Source organism: Gigantopelta aegis, chromosome 10, assembly GCF_016097555.1.
Source record: "Gigantopelta aegis isolate Gae_Host chromosome 10, Gae_host_genome, whole genome shotgun sequence".
NCBI classification, from domain to species: domain Eukaryota; kingdom Metazoa; phylum Mollusca; class Gastropoda; order Neomphalida; family Peltospiridae; genus Gigantopelta; species Gigantopelta aegis.
This window is the reverse complement of record NC_054708.1, coordinates 86,259,419-86,281,721: the sequence shown is the minus strand read 5'-3', so window position 1 is coordinate 86,281,721 and position 22,303 is coordinate 86,259,419. Positions and strand designations below refer to the sequence as shown.

Sequence of the window (22,303 nt, the reverse complement as noted above, 5' to 3'; positions counted from 1 at the left end):
ACACACAGACACACACACAAGTACACACACGTACACACACATACACGAAACACACATACATACACGCACACATACTCAGATACACACAGATAGACGCACAGTCGCACAGACATACATACACACACATATATTCACACACACACCACACACACACACACACACACTGATGACAATACAGACACGCATACACAGACACATACACACACACAGACGCACATGAACACACAAACACATGCACACACAAAAAAAAAACAACACACATACACACATGGACAAAAACATAAACACACACACAGACACATACACACACTGACGCACACACATACAAACACCCTCTCTCTCTCTCTCACACACACACACACACACACACACACACACATACAGGTACACACAAACCTACATGCACACACACATACAGAGACACACAGACACGCACGCATGAACACAGACACACACGTACACATATACATGGGCTGATTGTGACAGATTGTATGTTAATATTTTTAGGAGGTCTTCAATTCGCCGCACGAGTAATGTTAGTGTTGAACTTTCTACATTTACGCCAATGGGTGATACGAAAGCAGAAGATACGAGTACTCCTAGGTAAGTCAACTAGACAACAAGACAATGAGATTGAAATTTACTACCTAAATAGTAAACAGCACACACACGCACACCCACTCACATACACACACACTCACAGACACACACACAGACACACTCGGACACACACACGGATACACAGCCACACACACAAGCATACACACAGTCTCACACACACAATTATACTCATACACGCACACACGCGCACACACACGCATACATACGTGGACTGATTGTGACAAATTGTATGTTTATATTTTTAGAAGGTCTTCAATTCGCAGCACAAGTAATGATAGTGTTGAACACTCTTCAGTGACGCCAATGGATGATGAGAAAGAAGAAGACACAGGTAAACCTAGGTAAGTCAACAAGACAAGAGTGAACAGCGCACACACACACACACACACACACGTACACACACACACACACACACACACACACACGTACACACACACACAGACGAACACATAGACGAACACGCACACACACACGCACACACACACACACACACATACAAAGACAGACCTGCACACATATTCACACACACACACACACACACACACACACATACACCTACACACACACACACACAGACACACAGACACACACACATGCACATACACACACACATACATACACAACCATACACATTACACACATAGGTTTAGACACACACTCTCACACACACACGTACACACACACATACGAACACATACACGAACACACACACACACACACGGACACACACACTCACATACACAGACAAACCTGCACACATATATTCACACACACACACACACACACGCACGCACACACACATACACAGACGGACCTGCACGCATATATTCACACACACACACACACACACACACACACACATACACAGACACACACACACACATACACACAGACACACACATGCACACACATGCATATACGCACACATACTAATAAATACACAGAGATAGACACACAACCGTACACACACAAAGACACACAGACACATACACATTGAAAATTCACTACCTAAATAGTGAACAGCACACACACACTCTCTCACACACACACGTACACACACACATACGAACACATACACGAACACACACGCACACACGCACACACACACACATACACAGACAAACCTGCACACATATATTCACACACACACACACACACACACACAGAGACCCACACAGAGAAACACAGACACACACACATATATTCACACACATACACAGACACACAAACACACATACTGATACAAATACACACATACACAGACACAGACACACAGAGAGACGCACATGAACAAACACACACAAACACACACAGAGAAAGAAACAAACAAACACATACAGATACGGACAAAAGCATAAAAAGACACATCAATAAGATAAGACAATGAGATTGAAAATTCACTACCTAAATAGTAAACAGCACACACACGGACACACATTCACATACACACACACTCACATACAGAAAGACACACACACACACAGAAAAACAGTCACAGACACAAATACACACACATAGTTTCACACACACACAATCATAGACTCACAACACACGCACACACAATGATTACAACACGCACAAACACACGTGAAATGATCGTGACAGATTGCATATTTATATTTTTAGGTCTTCAATTCGCCACACGAGTAATGCTAGTGTTGAACTTCCTACAATGCTCAGAGACAAACACACGAACAGACACACGGACACATAACACACACACACATGCATACACACACGCAGACATATGAACACAAACACAAACACACACATGAAAACACGCACACACACACACACGCACGCGCGCACACACACAGACACACATAAAAACACACACAAACACAAACATACACACATGCACACAGACGCACACACACATATACACACATATACACAAACACCCACACACACACACACTCACACTCCTACACACAAGCCTACACGCACTCAGACAGACATACACAGACACTGACACGCACACACAAACAAACAAACACACACATAGGTGGACTGATTGTTAGAGATTATAGGTTTATATTTTTAGGTCTTCAATTCGCCGCACGAGTAATGCTAGTGTTGAACTTTCTACAGTTACGCCAATGGATGATCAGAAAACAGAAGACACGAGCACACCTAAGTAAGTCAACAAGACATGCGTGAACATAACGCACATACACGCACACAGAGATACACACACTTACTCACACACACTCGCACACACACATGCACATGCAGACACACACTTACATGCGCGCACGCACACACACATACACGCAGACACTCACATACGCACGTAACAGATACAGTCACACACACTCACATACGCACACACAAACACTCACACACAGACACACATACACACACAGACTGACATACACACATACACACAGAGAGAGAGAGAGAGAGAGAGAGAGGGAGAGAGAGAGAGAGAGAGAAGAGAGAGAGAGAGAGAGAGAGAGAGAGAGAGAGAGAGAGAGAGAGAGAGAGAGATAGACACACACACACACGCACACAGACACACAAACACTCACGTGCGGTGAATATATGTAGAGTGTAACGTAGGTATGTATTTGTGGTTTATGGTTGTTGGTCCTTTTGGCTACCAGATCGTGACAGACTGTATGTTTATATTTATTGGCAGGTCTTCAATTAGCCGCACAAGTAATGCTAGTGAGGAACCTTGTACAGATACGCCAGTGGGTGGTCAGACACCAGAAAAGTCACTAATTGAGTCAAATGAGATATCAGAAGACAACCCATTCAACACACTGATGGACACAAGTTCATCTGGGTAAGTCAACAAGACACTAATAATCCACATAGATGCATACATGCATACATACATACATACATACTTACATACTCACATACTCACATACTCACATACTCACATACACACTTACACACACATGCAGACACTCACATACTACAAACACACACGCATGCACATGCACACATGCACTTACACTCGCACACAAACATTCGCAAGCACACACACATACACACACACGCACACACATGCACATGTACATGCACAGTCACACATTCGCAAGCACACACTTACACATTCGCAAGCACAAACACACACACACATATATATATACAGACACATACACACACCCATACACACGTACACACCCATATACACACACTCCCATATACATACATACACTCACACACACACACACAGACATACATACACACACACACACATACTCACACGCATATGCATATACACTCACACACTGACATGGACTCACACACATATACATATACACACACACACACACTCAAACACACATACACGTGCACACAGACACACGCACGCACACTCACACATACGGAAGTATGAAGGGATATGTAGCCATCCTTTCTTGTATGGTCTAGGAGGTATAGCAATGGAAGGACTTAAACTGTGATGGACTTAAGGTGCATTTGGGATGTATATGTGTATGTGGAGTGTATCGGATGCCTCAATAGTTCAGAGCGCACTGTGGTTAGTCTTGCAATTTGCGGGCTATTAGGTGCCACAGCTTCGAGTCCCAGCAACGGCATGGGACAATTTGTGAGGCCAGAAAAGATTTAATTATCCTTTGCGCCAGTGCGTTAATATACATGTATGTAACAGTCAATCTCGACATGAATACAGTATATATATATATTTACATACATACATATTTAAACACACTCTCATAGGCGTATGGGCTCCCATTTTTGTAGGGAGGGGGAGGCTTTTTTTTCCGAATTAATTGAAAATACCCGAATCTGAATAACAACATTTATTCATATTAGAATTGCTGTCAAACAACTATATAGGATGGCAAATGAATCACTACGCATGGATTACAACTAATTGTGCATGAAAATTGTGGAAATACGTGGTAAAAGGTTATAAGGTTAGCATATTTTGCCCGAATTTGAGGATTAACTCCAGCACTAGGAGGCATTACTACCCCCCCCCCCCCCACTCTGTCTCGTATGCTCGTGCACACACACACACATATAGACACATACATACATACTCACAAAGACAGACACCTATACACTCACACACACATACTCACACACATACCATATACACGCACAAATACACATATACATTCACAATCATACACGCACATATATACATCCTCACACACACACACACACATCTCTCTCTCTCTCTCTCTCTCTCTCTCTCTCTCTCTCTCTCTCTCTCTCTCTCTCTCTCTCTCTCTCTCTCTCTCTCTCTCATCTACACACATGCACACAGACACACTCACACACCGTGGTGGAGCACTTGCCTTGAGTGCAATGGGTACTTGGATTTGTCACCATCTATATACTTCGTTTCATTCTGTAATGTGCTGGTTCAACAAACTCATATCAAAACTGATAGTGGCTTTTATTCACTGAGAACATAGACTTGTCGTCTGCTTGGCTGTGTCGTAACCCTGGGATACACTTCCGGGCATTGTTATATTACCATTTGTGGTAATAGGAAATAAACGATAATAGTTTCTATATCGCCATTGGTATTAATGCTGTAAACATTACATTCCTTTCCCTCTAGGTTTAAAAATAATTCGGTGAAAATTTACTGAATTAATGTTACTGAATATTAACATGGTTAATTTAATCCCTCATTAAAATTCACTTTCTTTTGTGATGCAAATAAAGTAAAATGTATATTTATCTGGAACAGTACATAGTATCTTAACACACACTGTTATTCATCTCGAACAATTTTTAACTTGTTTATGTAACTAAAATTTTAACCTTGCACATTAACATCAGAGCAAACAACCCATACTAAAATAACTCTGATATATTTCTGCACTTAGAGATTCAGTCTATCTGGTGGTTTTGAATGTCTAGCAGATCTGAGAACAGGAACTGGAGGGTTGACAGGCTCTGGAGCAACCTGTTGCACAGGTTTGATCACAATGGGTTGACTGTGCTGCACAGGGTTGAGCACAATGGGTTGACTGTTTACTGGTGTGTTATGTTGTGTGGTATTTATGGAATCCAGAATAACACCAGAATACACAGTTTCATTTGTGTAACAGTGTTTCAAATGGTCATGGTGTCTACGAATAATCTGACCTCCAAGTGTTATGACGTATACCGAACTGGTTTGACTGGAATCCAGAGAGAACCTCTACCAACATTTGTTGCAAATGCCTTGTTACCAACAGAAAGAGTTTTGTTTTTGCAGTGTGTATCATGGTGAATATTCTGTTTTGCTTGGACCTTTTTAATTTTTGCAGTCTCATCAGGGTGAAGGAGGTCAAGATGAGTTCTCAACTTCCTCCCTATTAAACGTTCCGAAGGCGACTTACCAGTCGTCGAATGTGGCATAACTTGGTATCTGAACAGAAAGCGAGACACTTTTGATTCTACAGATCGCCCTTCGATGTTGTTCATTGCTTCTTTGAACGTTTGGATACAACGTTCTGCTAGTCTGTTGGATCCCGGGTGGTAGGGAGTAGTCTTTATGTGTTCGATATTGTTTCGAGCCATAAATGCTTCAAATTCACAGCTTGTGAAAGATGTTCCATTATCGGATACAATAGTCATTTCGAGTTTCTCGATTGTAGCTTGCGAAGTTCCTGTTATCATCACATGTACATCCATATATTTTTAGAAAGCATCAACTATAATCAGAAACATATTGTTCATGAAAGGACCAGCATAGTGAATGTGGATGCATAGTACAATTCCACCATGAGTGCTCAGCTCATTTTTTTGAACATGATACGGCTTTAATTCATGTTCATCTGAATTCGTACAGCCATTCGTAATGAATGTTTTCACTTTTGAAAGACCAGGATCAGCACGAGTCAGTTTCTTGATTTCCTCAGCTGTAACTGGAGAAGAATCAAGAAAGTTAATCAAAAACACATTTTCTGCAGGGATAGGCACAGATTCAGGTTTCATAGCCTGTGGAAGTCTGCTCATGGCGTCAGCATGCTCAATGTCCCAGAATATACCTGAATGTGTAGTTGTAGGCAGAACGAGTTAATGCCCATCTCTGTATACGGTGGAAGCCATTGTTGGAATTCCTTTAGATTCCCCAAACAGTGTTTGTAGTGGATCATGCAATGCAAAATGTTCGACCGAACAAATACGGATTTAATTTTTTAAAGCCAGAAACTACAGAGAGTGCATTTTTTTCAATTTGCAAATACTTTTTCTCAGCAGAGATCAGGGTTCTAGAGACGAAAGCTACAGGTTTCTCTGTTTCATCAGGCATTTTGTATGATAGTACAGCTCCAATGCCATACTGTGAAGCATCGGAAGCCAGAATTAATTCTTTATTGGCATCATAATACACCAACACTTTGAAAGACTGCAGCAGTTTTTCGACTCGGAAAATGCTTTTTCGTGGTCACTTGTCCATCGCCATTTTACATCTTTGCTCAGCAAGAGATGTAAAGGAGCCAAACCAGTGGAAAGGTTAGGAAGGAATGTTCTGTAATAATTCAGAAGACCGACGTATGACTTGGAGTCCAGTGACATTGGTAGGTGAAGGAGTTTTTATGATAGCTTCGACTTTGTTTTGAACCGGATGCAGTCCTTCTGCGTCAATTTTGTGACCCAGGTACAATGAACCTCTTTGGCTTGAAAAGTACACTTATCCTGCCTAACACGAATACCCGCATCACAAATCTCTTGAGAACAGCTTCAACATTTTGAACATGATGAGCATCATCCTCACCATCTTCACGAGAGATCAGAATGTCATACTGATATCCACATGTCATTAGAATCATTTGAAGGAGATTATCCATACATCTTTGAAAGATTGCTGGAGATGAAGACATTCCAGACGGAAGTCTATTGTAGCAAAATGGACCACGGTGAGTATTGATAGTTGTGAACTGCTTTGATTTTTCATCAAGAGGAAATTGAAGATACACACGTTTGAGATCAATTTTTGTGAAAGTTTTACCTCCAGATCTTCAATCTTCGGAATTGGATAAGAGTCTAGTTTGGAAACTTGATTTATGGTGACTTTGTAATCACCACCGATCCTAACTGTTCCATCTTGTTTCAAAATAGGTACAATTGGAGATGCCCAGTCGCTATACTTAACTAGTTCAATGATCCCTTCTTTCACAAGTCTATCCAATTCGAGTTCCACTTTTGCACGCATTGCATAAGACACTGGTCGTGGTTTGAAGAATTTGGGTTGCCCATTTGGATCAACACATTTTTCCGACTACTTGTCCAGGATTTGAGTGAGAGGTGTAACTTTTTTCCACATGACAGATTTCGTTCCAATTCAGACGAATATTTTTAAGCAGGTCTCTCCCAAGTAGATTTGCTTCTTGGACTTTGGCGATCATAACTGATATATCGACCTTTTGTCCCTGATATTTTACGCAAATGTCTATGACACCGGATACCTTAATTTGTTCACCTGTGTATGTACGAAGTACGGCTTTTCCTTAATGGAGGAGCTTCACGTTCAGACCATGTTTTCTTACAGAACGACTCACTCATCTGAGATACACTAGCGCCTGTGTCAACATGCAGTTTAACTGGTTTACCGTTCATACAGACATCCACAGTCATCGGTACAGACGATGATCTTTCACATCCAATTACATGATACAATGAGTATTCCTCCTGATAAGGATTCACATGGAATAAACCATCGTTGTCACTATCTGAGTAATAATTTTGCTGCACCATATTGGCTGCATGAGTTGTTTGTCTAGCTTTGCGATGACAAGCTTTAACAATGTGCCCTTTTTATGACAGTAGTTGCAAATAGTATCTTTGTAACGAAACTTATCAGAAGAATGTGATCCATCACATCTGTAACACTTCACATTCGGATTTGTAAAGATTTTAGCACGCCAACTAATAAATTATTTAGACCTGTTGTGATTGTTTTCATTATATCCTAGATTGTTTTGTTTGTTTTTGTGAACCACTTAATTTACCTTTTCCTCCTGTCGAGAAGAAACAGGACCATGCTTACCATTTTGAATGCATGTCACATTGTGAGCAGCCATTTCCATACTCCGTGGAATTTCTAGTGCACAACTGAAATTTAGGTTTGCTTTGGACAGTAAACGTTTTTGGACACCTTCATCAGAAACCCCACATATAATTCGATCACACAGCATGTCATCTAACATTGCATTGTATTCACAATGTTCTGCGAGGTGTTTCAATTCAGCAACAAAGTCTTGGAAACATGTATTAAATTAAAATCGCTAAACAATAACCAAGGGTTTTGTGTGGTGGTGATCTTGAATAACCTATATTAATTCCTCAAACGTTTTGTCAGTAGGACGGTCAGGAGATACGAGATTTCGCATTAATGCATACGTTTTTTCCCCAACAACACTCAACAGAATAGCTCGCTGTTTAGACACGTCCGTAACTTCATTAGCTTCGAAGCAGACTCGACATCCTTGTTAAACGGATCGACTCTACCGTAAATTGACATAATACCCAAGTTCCAGATTTACCTCGTCGCCAATTCAGCAATGTTTTGGTTCAACAAACTTATATGAAAAATGATAGTGGCTTTTATTCACTGAGAACTTAAGACTTGTCGTCTTTTTGGCTATGATGTAACCCTAGGAAAACTTCCGGTAATTGTTATATTAACACTTGTAGTAATAGTAACTAAACAATAATAGTTTTTATATCACTATTGGTATTAATGCTAAAAACATTACACATATATTCCAGCCAGTGCTCCACGATTGGTACATCATAAACCTTGGTATGTACTGTCCTGTTATTGGGGAAATTAATATTAAATATCCCTTGCTGCTTATCAGGTTGCAGTATATGTGGTGAAAGCACCAGGTGCCAAAAATGAAATGTAACACACCAAATAGCCATTACTTGAAATGTGCTCCGGTGTTATTGAAAATTTTTCACAATATTGTGGTGTCATATTCTTCCACAGGAGCGACAGGACGGGAGCAGCCTTCAAAGAAGATACTGCTCCTATAAACACATCACCAACGCAACCAACGTAAGTCAACTAGACTACAATTGTAAAGAAACACAGTATTATGGATGTGCAGAGAGAGAGAGAGAGAGAGAGAGAGAGAGAGAGAGAGAGAGAGAGAGAGAGAGAGAGAGAGAGAGAGAGAGAGAGAGAGAGAGAGAGAGATTCAGGGAGAGAGTGTGAGTCAGGGAGAGAGACAGAGACAGGGAGACAGAGAGAGAAACAGAGAGATTGTCGAGGGCAAACAGAGTGCGACAGGTAGACAGACAATGAACATTCATGTATGTATACGTCCATGTATAAATCAAATATAAGATTTTGAGTGAAGTTCGGAGGAGGGATATTGACTCATCCCCAGGTCCGCGCCTGGGTAAACTGACCGTGTTCACAGTGGGAGTGGAATTTTTTATTCTTTATTATTGTTATTATTATTATTATTATTATTATTATAATATATATATACAGTCGACATTCGATAACTCAAACTTCGATCTTTCAAAAACGTCGATCTCTCGAAGTGAAACGACGGTCCCGGCCGAACTGCTATACAAACTAGTAATAACAGACTTCGAACACTCAAACTTCGAACATTCGAAAAACTCTATCTCTCAAAGTAATTTTTTGGTCCCACCATAAAAAATTAAGGGATATTGCACTTCCAAAACTCGAAGTTTGTGGAGTGACTGAGCCTTTTAACTGTACCGGTAATACTTTAAAGAAAAATGAATTGTCACCCAAGCCAAGCGTGAGTGCCCCGACTGGTCTCGGCTATCGATGATACACGCGGTAATTACAGAATAATAGATCGCCGACTATACGGAACGAAATGATCCTACATGCCTGCATTTTGGTGTCGGTGTTTGTACACGGCAGCGGGCCTCATTACACAAAGTACGGATAGTCTTGTAATCTTCAAAGAACTGTTGTAATGACAATTAACGCTGTTTGTTTTTTCTCTTAAACGAGTGAATCATGTCAAATTTGTTATTTGCTATTTAAGTGTGAATTCAAAATGATTCATTACTAGTAATTTAGTTATGTTAGAAACTGATACACCAGAGATCAAGCAATCTTGGGAAGGACCCGGCAACGGGGGGATAGCCAGATCGGTTAATAGTCACGCTTTCTTGTCATCCAAGCAATCTGGCGAAGGGCCCAGAATGATTTTTGTGATTTACAATAATTTTGCTATTTCTATTGTGTATTTTTTATTTGGTAAACAAACGTACTTAGTGCTAATCGACATCCAGTATTTTAATTTATTACAACTTTACGTTCCGCCGTGTTTTGACATTTGAAAAATATATCAACTTTAATTTATCGCTTACTTCCGGTTATTTATACATTGTATATGTAAGTACGTGCTTTCTGTTTTTTGGGTGTTGTTTTTTTACTTTACTGTCAATAAATACAATACAAGTAAATGTACATAGAGATGTACGTCAAATTGATCGGATTTATCTCGTTTCTGTTAATATTTACTTAGTTTTATCATATACACAGAAGAAATGTGCTAACATCTGTGTGTTGGGGACAGGGATGGAGCAGCAAACGTGTCTTCCGATACCAACGAAATGATAATACTACAATGCAGTTTCACTTTGGGGTCTGCTGTACGAATTTCGAAAACTCGAACTCCCTGAAACTCGAACTATTTCGTCGTCCCCTTCAACTTCGAGTTAACGAAGTTGGACTGTATATATATATATATATATATATATATATATATATATATATATATATATATATATATATATATTAATGAGTCAGATACGTAGACACTGAACTCAAAACGACTACTTTAGTCCCACTCTGAAGATCTGACACCCAGGAGTGACTTCACACAATAGAACGTCTTCGCAGCGTTCCACTCATCTTACCAAGCTGCACAATATAGTTTTCAATATTGTTTAAAATCAGTGTATGGAATACCACTCCAGGATAATAGTATTTTTATAAATGTAAAAAAGAGATTATTTCCATATATAATCTTGGCAACTGTTTTAGTTATAGCTAAAATACATCACTGATAAGAATTTTTTTTATTTTTTTTTTCAGTTTTTCTGTGTATTTCAAGGGTAATTTTTTGCACAAAATATAGGTCTCAGTATTGTTTAAAATCAGTGTATGGAATACCACTCCAGCATAAGGTTAATTCCAAACAGATGACAATTAAATCGTGTTTTCAATTGGCTTTGATGTCATCTGGCAATCTCCTGAAAATTGTATCACATTGAGAAAAACATGTAGCTGAACCCAGAATATTTTTATCCCGTGATCTATGATCGATGTATAAACGGATATGTAACCATCCTTTCATGTATGGTCTCTGAAGTGTAGCAATGGAAGGACTTGCGCTGTAATGGACGTAAGGTACATGTGACATGTGTGTATGTGGAGTGTAACGTAGGTATGTGTTTGTGGTTTATGGTGGTTGGTCCTTTAGCTATCAAATCGTGACAGACTGTATGTTTATATTTATTGGCAGGTCTTCAATTCGCCGCACAAGTCATGCCAGTGTTGAACCTTGTACAGATACGCCAGTGGGTGGTCAGAAAGACGAAATATTACTAATTAAGTCATATGAGATGTCAGAAGACAACCCATTCAACACATTGATGGACACAAGTACATCTTGGTAAGTCAACAAGACAATAAGATTGAAAATTCACCCATACACATACATCCATCCATCCATCCATCCATCCATACATCCATCCATACATCCATCCATACATCCATCCATCCATCCATACATCCATCCATCCATACATACATACATACATAAATACATCCATACACACATAGACACATACATATATCCATACATCCATCCATACATCCACACATCCATCCATCCATCCATCCATCCATTCATACATACATACATACATACATACATACATACATACAATACAATACATACATACATACATACATACATACATACATACATACATACAATACAATACAATACATACATACATACATACATACATACATACATACATACATACATACATACATACATACATACATACATATGGTTGAGTTGAAGAACTTCCTTTTTATGGAAGCTTCGATAGCTCAGAACGTATCGTGGTTAGTCTTGCAATTTGCGGGCGATTCGGTGCCACAGGTTCGAGTCCCAGCAACGGCATGGGACAATTTTTGAGGCCAGAAAGGATTTAATTATCCCCTGCGCCAGTGCGTTAATATCTATGTATGTAACAGTCAACCTCGACATACATACAATATATAGATATTCATACATCAATACATACTAGCCAGTGCCAGGTCTGCCCACTGTTTCATGCACGTAAGCGGGATCGACCGCGTAGATTGTAGGCCCCATGCATATGGCTGAGTTAAAGAACTTCCTTTTTATGGAAACTTCGATAGCTCAGAGCGTATCGTGGTTAGTCTTGCAATTTGCGGGCGATTTGGTGCCATAGGTTCGAGTCCCAGCAACTGCATGGGAAAATGTTTGAGGCCAGAAAGGATTTAATTATCCTCTGCGCCAGTGCGTTAATATCTATGTATGTAACAGTCAACCTCGACATACATACAATATATAGATATTCATACATCAATACATACATACATACATACATACATACATATTTAAACACATACATACATATTTAAAAACATAGATAGCTCAGAGTGCATCGTGGTTAGTCTCGCAATTTGCGGGCGATTCGGTGCCACAGGTTCGAGTCCCAGCAACGGCATGGGACAATTTTTGAGGCCAGAAAGGATTTAATTATCCCCTGCGCCAGTGCGTTAATATCTATGTATGTAACAGTCAACCTCGACATACATACAATATATAGATATGCATACATCAATACATACTAGCCAGTGCCAGGTCTGCCCACTGTTTCATGCACGTAAGCGGGATCGACCGCGTAGCTTGTAGGCCCCATGCATATGGTTGAGTTAAAGAACTTCCTTTTTATGGAAGCTTCGATAGCTCAGAGCGTATCGTGGTTAGTCTTGCAATTTGCGGGCGAATCGGTGCCACAGGTTCGAGTCCCAGCAACGGCATGGGGCAATTTGTGAGGATCGACCACGTAGATTGTAGGCCCCATGCATATGGTTGAGTTAAAAGAGCTTCCTTTTTATGGAAGCTTCGACACTCAGACACACGCATACACACACACTCACACACAGACACATGCATAAACACAGACACTCACAAATACGCTTATACACATATATACTCACACACATACACTCACACACACACTATCTCATACAGACACTCGCACACTCACTCACATATACATACACACCCACATACACAAACATACAATCACATACATACTCTCACACACACACACACACACACACACACACACGCACACACACTCACACGCTTACTCTATGTCACAAACGCACAGAGTGGTAGAGCACTTGGCTTGAGTGCAGTGGGTACTATGATTTGTCACCAGCAATGTACTTTGTTTCATCCATCCCAACCAGTGCCCCATGATTGATACATCAAATACCTTGGTATGTACTGTCCTAATATTGGGAAAATTAATATTAAATATCCCTTGCCGCTTATATGGTTGTAGTATATGTGTTGAAAGCACCAGGTGTCAAACATGATATGTAACACACCAAATAGCCATTACTTGAAATGTGCTACGATGTCGTTGAACAAATATCCCTGTCCATTTTTCTGTTCATATTAAAATATTGTGACGCCATATTCTTCCACAGGGGCGACAGGACTGGAACAACCTTCAAAGAAGATATTGCTCCCGTAAACACATCACCAACACAACCAAAGTAAGTCAACTAGACTACAATTGTAAAGAAACACCGTATTAGGGAGGTGGAGAGAGAGAGAGGGAGAGAGAGAGAGAGAGAGAGAGAGAGAGAGAGAGAGAGAGAGAGAGAGAGAGAGAGAGAGAGAGAGAGAGAGAGAGAGAGAGAGAGAGAGAGAGAGAGAGAGAGAGAGAGAGCGAGGGAGGGAGGGAGGGAGGGAGAGGGAGACAGAGATAGATAGTGAGGAAATGAAAGAGAGCTAGATTGTTGAGGGAAAACAGTGCGAGAAATAGACAGACATTGAGCATTCATTTATGTACGCATTCATGTATAATAATATATGAGATTTTCAATGGATTTCGGGGTGAGATATTGACTCATCGCTTGGTTTAGCACCTTGGTAAACTGACCGTGTTCAAAGTGGTGGTGGATTTTTGGTTCTTTATTATTATTATTATTATTAATATTATTAGTATAAAAATATTTATATTAAAGAGTCAGATACGTAGACATTGAAATCAAAACGACTACTTTAATCCTGCTATGAAGATCTGACACACAGGGGTGGCTTCACACAATAGAACGTGTTCGCAGCGTTCCACTCATCTTACCAAGCTGCATAATATAGGTGTCAATATTGTTTAAAATCAGTGTATGGAATACCACTTCAGGATAATAGTCTTTTCATAAATGTAAAAAATAATATTTTCATATGTAATCTTAGCAACTGTTTTAGTTACAGCTAAAATACATCACTGATCAGAAAAAACATTTTGTTGGCAGTTTTTCTATGTGATTCCAGGGTAATGGTTTGCACAAAATATAGGTGTCAATATTGTTTAAAATGAGTGTATGGAATACCACTCCAGCATAAGGTTAATTCGAAACAGACGACAATTACATCCGCTGCTCCATTGGCTTTGGTGCCATCTGGCAATCTAATGAAAATTGTATCACATTGAAAAAAACATGTAACTGAATCCAGAAATGTTTTATCCCGTGATCTATCTGTATAAACGGATATGTAACCATCCTTTCATGTATGGTCTGTGAAGTGTAGCAATGGAAGAACTTGCACTGTAATGGATGTAAGGTACATGTGGGATAGATGTGTGTGGAGTGTAACGTAGGTATTTGTTTGTGGTGTATGGTCGTTGGTCTTTTAGCTACTAGATCGTTACATATTGTATGTTTATATTTATTGGCAGGTCTTCAATTCGCCGCACAAGTCATGCCAGTATGGAACCTTCTACAGCTACACCAATGGGTGATCAGAAAGCTGATATGTCTCTAATTGAGTCAAATGAGTTATCAGAAGACAACCCATTCAAGACATTCGTGAACACACGTACATCTATGTAAGTCAACAAGACAATAAGATTGAAATTTCGCTCACATAAATCCGTGAACAAAATGTCTCTGCACTGACACACATGCACGCGCATATATATATATATATATATATATATATATATATATATATATATATATATATATATACGCAGACATAGACACACACATATATACACACATGCAGGCACGCACACATATAAACATACACATGTACATACACACACATACATACTTACAGAGAGAGAGAGAGAGAGGAGAGAGAGAGAGAGAGAGAGAGAGAGAGAGAGAGAGAGAGAGAGAGAGAGAGAGAGAGAGAGAGAGAGAGAGAGAGAGAGAGAGAGAGAGAGAGAGAGAGAGAGAGAGAGAGAGAGAGTGAGTCAGTAGACCCACATTAGTTTCTATTTGAAACAAAACTCAAAATGTAATGTATAATGTGTTACCCTTTATGAAAGAGGATTGTGGATATAAAAGAACCCTTTCTGGTAATTGGTCAGAGTAACCGATCTGTTGGTAGTTCTTCTTCTTCTTTTCATTTACTTGTTGACTACACGTCGATGCCAGCAGTGTCTATGAACGATACTGTTCTCTGTAGATCACTTCTTGTGCCATATAGCTTCTTCTGTAGTGTTGTTGTAGTTGTCCAGGTAGTCTCCCTCACCTGCTGTAGGTTTATGCAGTCTTGGTAGACATTTTCTGTTGTCTGTTCTTCTTCTCCACAGGAGCATATGGGAGAAGGTACCAGCCGGAACATCTTATGCATATGTTGGTTCAGCCTGTTGTGTCGTCCTTAGTCGGAAAATGATAACCTGTTCCTGATGGGACAGCAGATAATAATCATTGGTTTGTTTGGGAGGTCTATAGAGAGATTTAATATGGGATTTCATCTCTTCGTATGTCCCCCATTTATCCTCCTGTTCTTCAGCAGCACCCAGTTTTGCCAGTCTGTCTGCATTCACATTTCCTGGTATGCCACATTGAGCAGGGATCCATTGTAACACGACTTGGTTGACACTGCTGATAGGATGTACGGCTTCTGAAAATGTGTCAAGCTTGTTGTTTTCAAGAGCCAGGAGGGCAGACATAGCATCAGTCATGAAGACGACATGTGAGCAGTTCTCCTCTCTGGTGCTGATGATGTGGGCAACATGAATGACAGACTCAACCTCTGCAGCATAGTTTGTGCAGTGTTTCCCTGTAGGAAAATGTGCCTCCTCTCGGTAGCCACTAGGGTCCATCATGTATATTCCAGCCCCTCCATTGTCCACTGCATTTGTTGCAGATCCAGCAGTATATACCTATGTCCATGATGTTTCTGGGTACTGTTCATCAATCATGGCCAGTGTCAGGGCTCGTTTGTATGGTTCACTGTGTTCCTCTCCAGGGGTGAGGTGTTGGACCACTGTGCAGATCTTTACATTGTCCAATTGTGGTTCCCATGGTGGGATGCAACTGACAGTACTAACTTGATGGATTTTATCTGGGAGTTGTCCCTTATGTTGCCTCAGGAGTGATTTGCTCTGTTTATAAATGCTAGTTCTTTTTAGTTTGTTGCAGGGATAGTCATTTATTCTCTTGCTCATTGGATGTTGTGGCAAAGACTTGAACTTAGTGACTTGTAGCACGAGCTTGGAGTTCCAGTGTTTGCTGAGGGGTACGATGCCAGTCAACTGTTCCATTTTCGCAATGGGGATTGACCTCATTGCTCCAGTTATTATCCTGAGTGCTTGGTTTTGAACCATATCTAGCTTTTGTTGATGTGATTTTGCTGCTGTTGACCGTGCACTGGATCATACACACAGGATGTGGTCTGATTGCTCCTTGGTAGACTCTTTTTCAGTATGTTATGACAAACATCCCACTTGGTGGCAGCTAGTGTTCTCATTTTGGCAAGCATTCTTCGAGCTTTGGCCTCAGCTTTCTCCACTTGTGGTTTCCAGGTCTGTCTCTTGTCAAAAGTGACCCCAAGGTATGTCTATTGATCCTCATACTGGAGAGGCGTGTCATCAAGTTTGAGGTTGCCTGCTTCCTGCTTTGTGGAGAGTGAGAAAAGAGTGGCAGCTGACTTGTCTTTGTTGATTGTCATGCACTCGTCTCGAGTGCAAGATGTAACATTGTCAAGGGCAAACTGCATGCGATATGTTGCTGTTGTTGCGTACTCCTCTGAGCACCACAACACTGGGTCATCTGCATACAGTGTTGCATGTATCCCTTTGGGTAGACGTGTCACCAGGTCATTGATGAAGATGATGAAGAGAGTAGGTGACAGTACTCCTCCCTGAAGTACTCCATGGCGTATGAGTACTTTCTTTCTGTGTTTGCCATCTACCATTACTCTCGTCCTTCGGTTGTGAAGATAAGACTTGGTCCACCTAACAATGTTGCCACATATACCGGGTTTTTTTTGTAGCTTTGGTTTCCAGACCTTGTCAAAGGCCATTTGCCGATCAATGAAGGAGGCAAGAACAACCTTCTGTGCTTGGAAAATATCTTTGATTACTTGTGACAGGTAGGTGGCCTGGTCTTCTGTGCTGCGGAATTGTCTAAATCCTGCCTGTTCTTTAGTGATGATGTTCTCAGTGTCAAGGAACTGTTGAAGCCGATGGTTGATGATGCGCTCTAGGGTCTTGCAGACACAGCTAGTTAGGCTGATGGGTCTGAAGCTGCTTGCCTTTTGTTTGTTTTTACCTTTTTTCAGTATGGGTATCTTCACCGCCTCTTTTCATATTTGTGGCACCTTGCGTTCAGACCAGCTTAGGTTGATAATTTCCAACAATATGGATTGCGCAGTATTGTCTAAGTGTTTCAGCATTTCATTAGTAATACCATCAGGTCCTGGAGATTTCTTATTTTTTAGATGTTTGAGGGCATTTTCAAGTTCTGGTGGAGTTATACTATTATTCATCATGGAATCTTGTGGGGTAGCTCTACTTGCCGTTTCTTTTTGTTCCCTTCGTGCTTCTTTCATCTGAGTTGTTGTGATGGTAAAGTATCTTTGCTTGGCATAGGTTTTGCTAAAAGATCAGCAGATTTCTTATCGGTGAGTATATTTCCATCCTCCATTAGAGTGATCTTCTGTCCATGGGATTCTTCCTCATTTAGTTGTTTTGTAAGTTTCTATAATTTGGTGCTGTCCTTTTCAAGGTTGAGTGCAGCAATTTGGTCTCTCCAGGGTTTTTTTTGGATTCAATCTTGGTTTTGAGGTATATGGCTTTAGCATGCTGGAGCTTTAGGTTGTTGTTTTGGCTTGGGTTAGACTCTGCTTCTTCCCTCACCCGGGTCAGTTCATCATGTGCCATTTGAAGGTTTTTTTAAATTATTATTCCAGTAAGGATCATATACTTTCCTGACTCCTCTTGGGATATTTTCTTTGGCAGCTTTAATGATTTGGAGGTTGAATTCCTTCACTACAGTGTCTTTGTTCCTTTCCTGCACTTAATTTCTTTGGTCAACTTATTCATGCGAAGCTTCAAAAGTTCCTATTTGCTTTCTTGTAGTTCCACCATGGGGACTGTGAAGCTGTATGGATTTTGCTATCACTTAAGGTTAGGAGGACCGGTCGATGGTCACTTCCCCCTAGCTGTGGTCCTACTTCTCGACTAATGACTCTATGGACATCGTCAGTACAGAAGGCAAGGTCAGGGAAGGTTGTGGAATGCCAACGCCTGGAATAGAATGTTGGGTTCAAGTGGGTCATTGATGAGATTAAGATTCTGTTCATCCTGCCAGCTTTCTATCTCCTCTCCACTTTTGTCAAAGTTGTTGTAACCCCAGCTCTGGGATTGGCTGTTGATGTCTCCAAAAAGTAGAAAGTTACTATCTGATGTCTGGATATCATCATGGGAGAGTTCTTTGTCATTTGGACAGTACACATTTACAATGTGAAGCTCAGACGTTTTTATTTTGATCTTGACGCCAGTGAATTCAGCTTCCTCCATATATGTATTGGTTTCAATGACACCGATGTTGTTTCTAACCAGAGAGAAACTACTCCACCCTTGGTTCTTCCACTGCGATCACTTCTGAAGGTCTGGTAACCTCTGACTTTGAAGCTCATCGATTCTTTCAGATGGGATTCTTGGATGCAACAGATGTTGATCTGGTTTTCATGCTGAAGCTCTGTCTTCTTGTTTGAAACTCCCTCAGCATTGCAGTGCATTATGTTGATTGGGGTGTTTTCTTTTGTTGCTTTTGTCGTGCCAGTAGCTTTACTTCCTCGTCCCCTGGCTTCGCGAGACGGTCGGGAAGGACTTCCAGTAGCTGAATATGGGCCCCCTCGAAGTAAGGAGCTCAGCGCTGCACCTACCTGGTGAGTCATCACAGAGTGAGCACCAATCATGTCATTATTGTCCAGAAATGTAGTCATAATAGCTGTTGATGCATGGTATTGTGGTCTAATAGAGTGTGCTGTGCGGCCCAATACCTCTGACTTCAGCACTCAAGGTTTCTGTTAGGGTTACCTCACCCATAGTCCATATCAGTCTAGCCTCTATCCATTGACCAGTCCCTAACCGAAGCCAAAGCTCCTGCTGTCATAGCTCTATGGGTCACTGAGACATACAAGCCCCCTCACCATGTCAAGGACTATGAAGGGCAGTTGATAGCAACCAATTTTGTTCTTTAATCCGCAGTTCCTCTACCTCAACCCACCTTCCACAAAATCAATCAGGGTCGACATTTTAATATATGGTGATACAAACATATTTTTGTAATGCCTATCCCTAGCAAATATATATATATATATATATATATATATATATATATATATATATATATATATATATATATATTGAAACCAGAGCTAAAATTACTGCCTGATGGAAGCGCTTACGAGCTACACACCATCAAATCTGCAGCCGGCAAGACGGGGTTGGTACTAACTCAGCGCCGAGAAGGAGTCTACCGAAAAGCAGTCCTGGTAAGAGAGATGGATAGCCACACCATCCATAGGATCGTCAAGGCCCTTTTCGGCAACGACTACCGGAGTGTCATAACCATCCTCGCCAACCAGAGATGGAAGCACTTCATCCCCGCCTTTGCCGGTTTCCCGCTCATCGGTTCGCCGTAGGCCAACCTCCAACAGCCTTAACGAGGCCACTCACGTGGACATATAGATCGGACTTTAAACATTTAGACCTTCGTTCAAAATTTTGTATTGAAATTACTTTTAAATATTATTAAATAGTCCGATCCACTCTTCTTTCTCTTATTTATTTTTCGACTGTCCTAAAATGCTCCAAATTATATAAATATTCGGCCGAGCAGTCAATTCTTTTTATTTTTGGCTTGTAATTATTATTATTATTATTATTATTTTTTTTAATTTATTCTATTAACTTTTTACTAATTGCTAGTTTCAAAATTCTGCCCATTTTCAACACACATCCCGACTCAGGCCACCGATGTTATCGGAGGTCGGACTCGGGATGGGCGTGTTCGAAACCCTAGTGGTATATGGGCACGTTAAACTAGTTATCACCATCATCATCATCATCATCATCGAAATACATACAATATATAGATATTCATGCATCAATACATACATACATACATTCATACAACACACACTCACATAGGCACTCCCATTTTTGTAGGGACCGGGAAGGCTGTTTTTTCCCCAAATAAAACGAAAATGCCCGAATCTGGATAGCAACATTTATTCATATTAGAATTGTTGACAAACAATTATAGATGGTTGCAAACGAATCACTACACAATTTTGCATGCAAAATGATGGAAATACGTGGTAAAAAGTTATAAGGTTAGCATATCTTGCCCGAATTTGAGGATTTGCCCCAGCACTAGGGGAGAGGGCAGTGATTACCCCCAACTCCGTCTCGCACATTTGTGTACACACGCACACACGTGCGCACACACACAGACACAGTCACACATACATACTCACACACAGACACATATACACACTCTCTCTGTCTGTCTCTCTCTCTTGCTCTCTCTCTGTCTCTCTCTCTCTCTCTCTCTCTCTCTCTCTCTCTCTCTCTCTCTCTCTCTTTCTCTATCTCACACACACACACACACACACACACACACACAGTATATACGCTCACATTTACTTTCACACACAGATATCGACACTCATAGACATATACACTCAATCATACACGCATTCAGAAATACATAAATAATTCACACACAGGCATACACACATACACAGACACATGCACAATTACACACTCACACATACGCACACATACATATATACTCACACACATATACAGTCACACACACTCTCTCATACAGACACACACACAGACACACACACACACACACACACACACACACACACACACACACACACACAAACAAATACATACACTCACACACTTATACTCTAACACACTCTCTCTCACACACATACATACACGCACACCCACTCACACTCTGTCACGAACACACACGTACACAGTAGGTGGTAGAGCACTTGTCACCAGCAATGTACTTTGCTTCATCCATCCCAAACCGTGCCCCATGATTGATACATCAAATACCTTGGTATGTACAGTCCTATTATTGGAAAAATAATATTAAATATCCCTTGCCGCTTATATGGTTGTAGTATATGTGGTGAAA

At 40.6% G+C, this 22,303-nt stretch overlaps 1 protein-coding gene across 1 annotated transcript in view; it reads left to right on the top strand.

Moving 5' to 3' along the window:
- Window positions 1-510: 510 nt before the first annotated feature.
- The window catches only part of LOC121384457 (putative protein TPRXL), a 23,289-nt gene continuing 1,496 nt past the window's right edge, over window positions 511-22,303 (top strand). Inside the window, exons 1-8 of the mRNA XM_041514858.1 lie at window positions 511-603; window positions 867-962; window positions 2,666-2,758; window positions 3,263-3,412; window positions 9,539-9,607; window positions 12,072-12,221; window positions 14,315-14,383; window positions 15,571-15,720. Coding sequence (XP_041370792.1) covers window positions 566-603; window positions 867-962; window positions 2,666-2,758; window positions 3,263-3,412; window positions 9,539-9,607; window positions 12,072-12,221; window positions 14,315-14,383; window positions 15,571-15,720 — 815 coding nt within the window. The 5' untranslated portion in view covers window positions 511-565. The remainder of the gene's footprint in view (window positions 604-866; window positions 963-2,665; window positions 2,759-3,262; window positions 3,413-9,538; window positions 9,608-12,071; window positions 12,222-14,314; window positions 14,384-15,570; window positions 15,721-22,303) is intronic.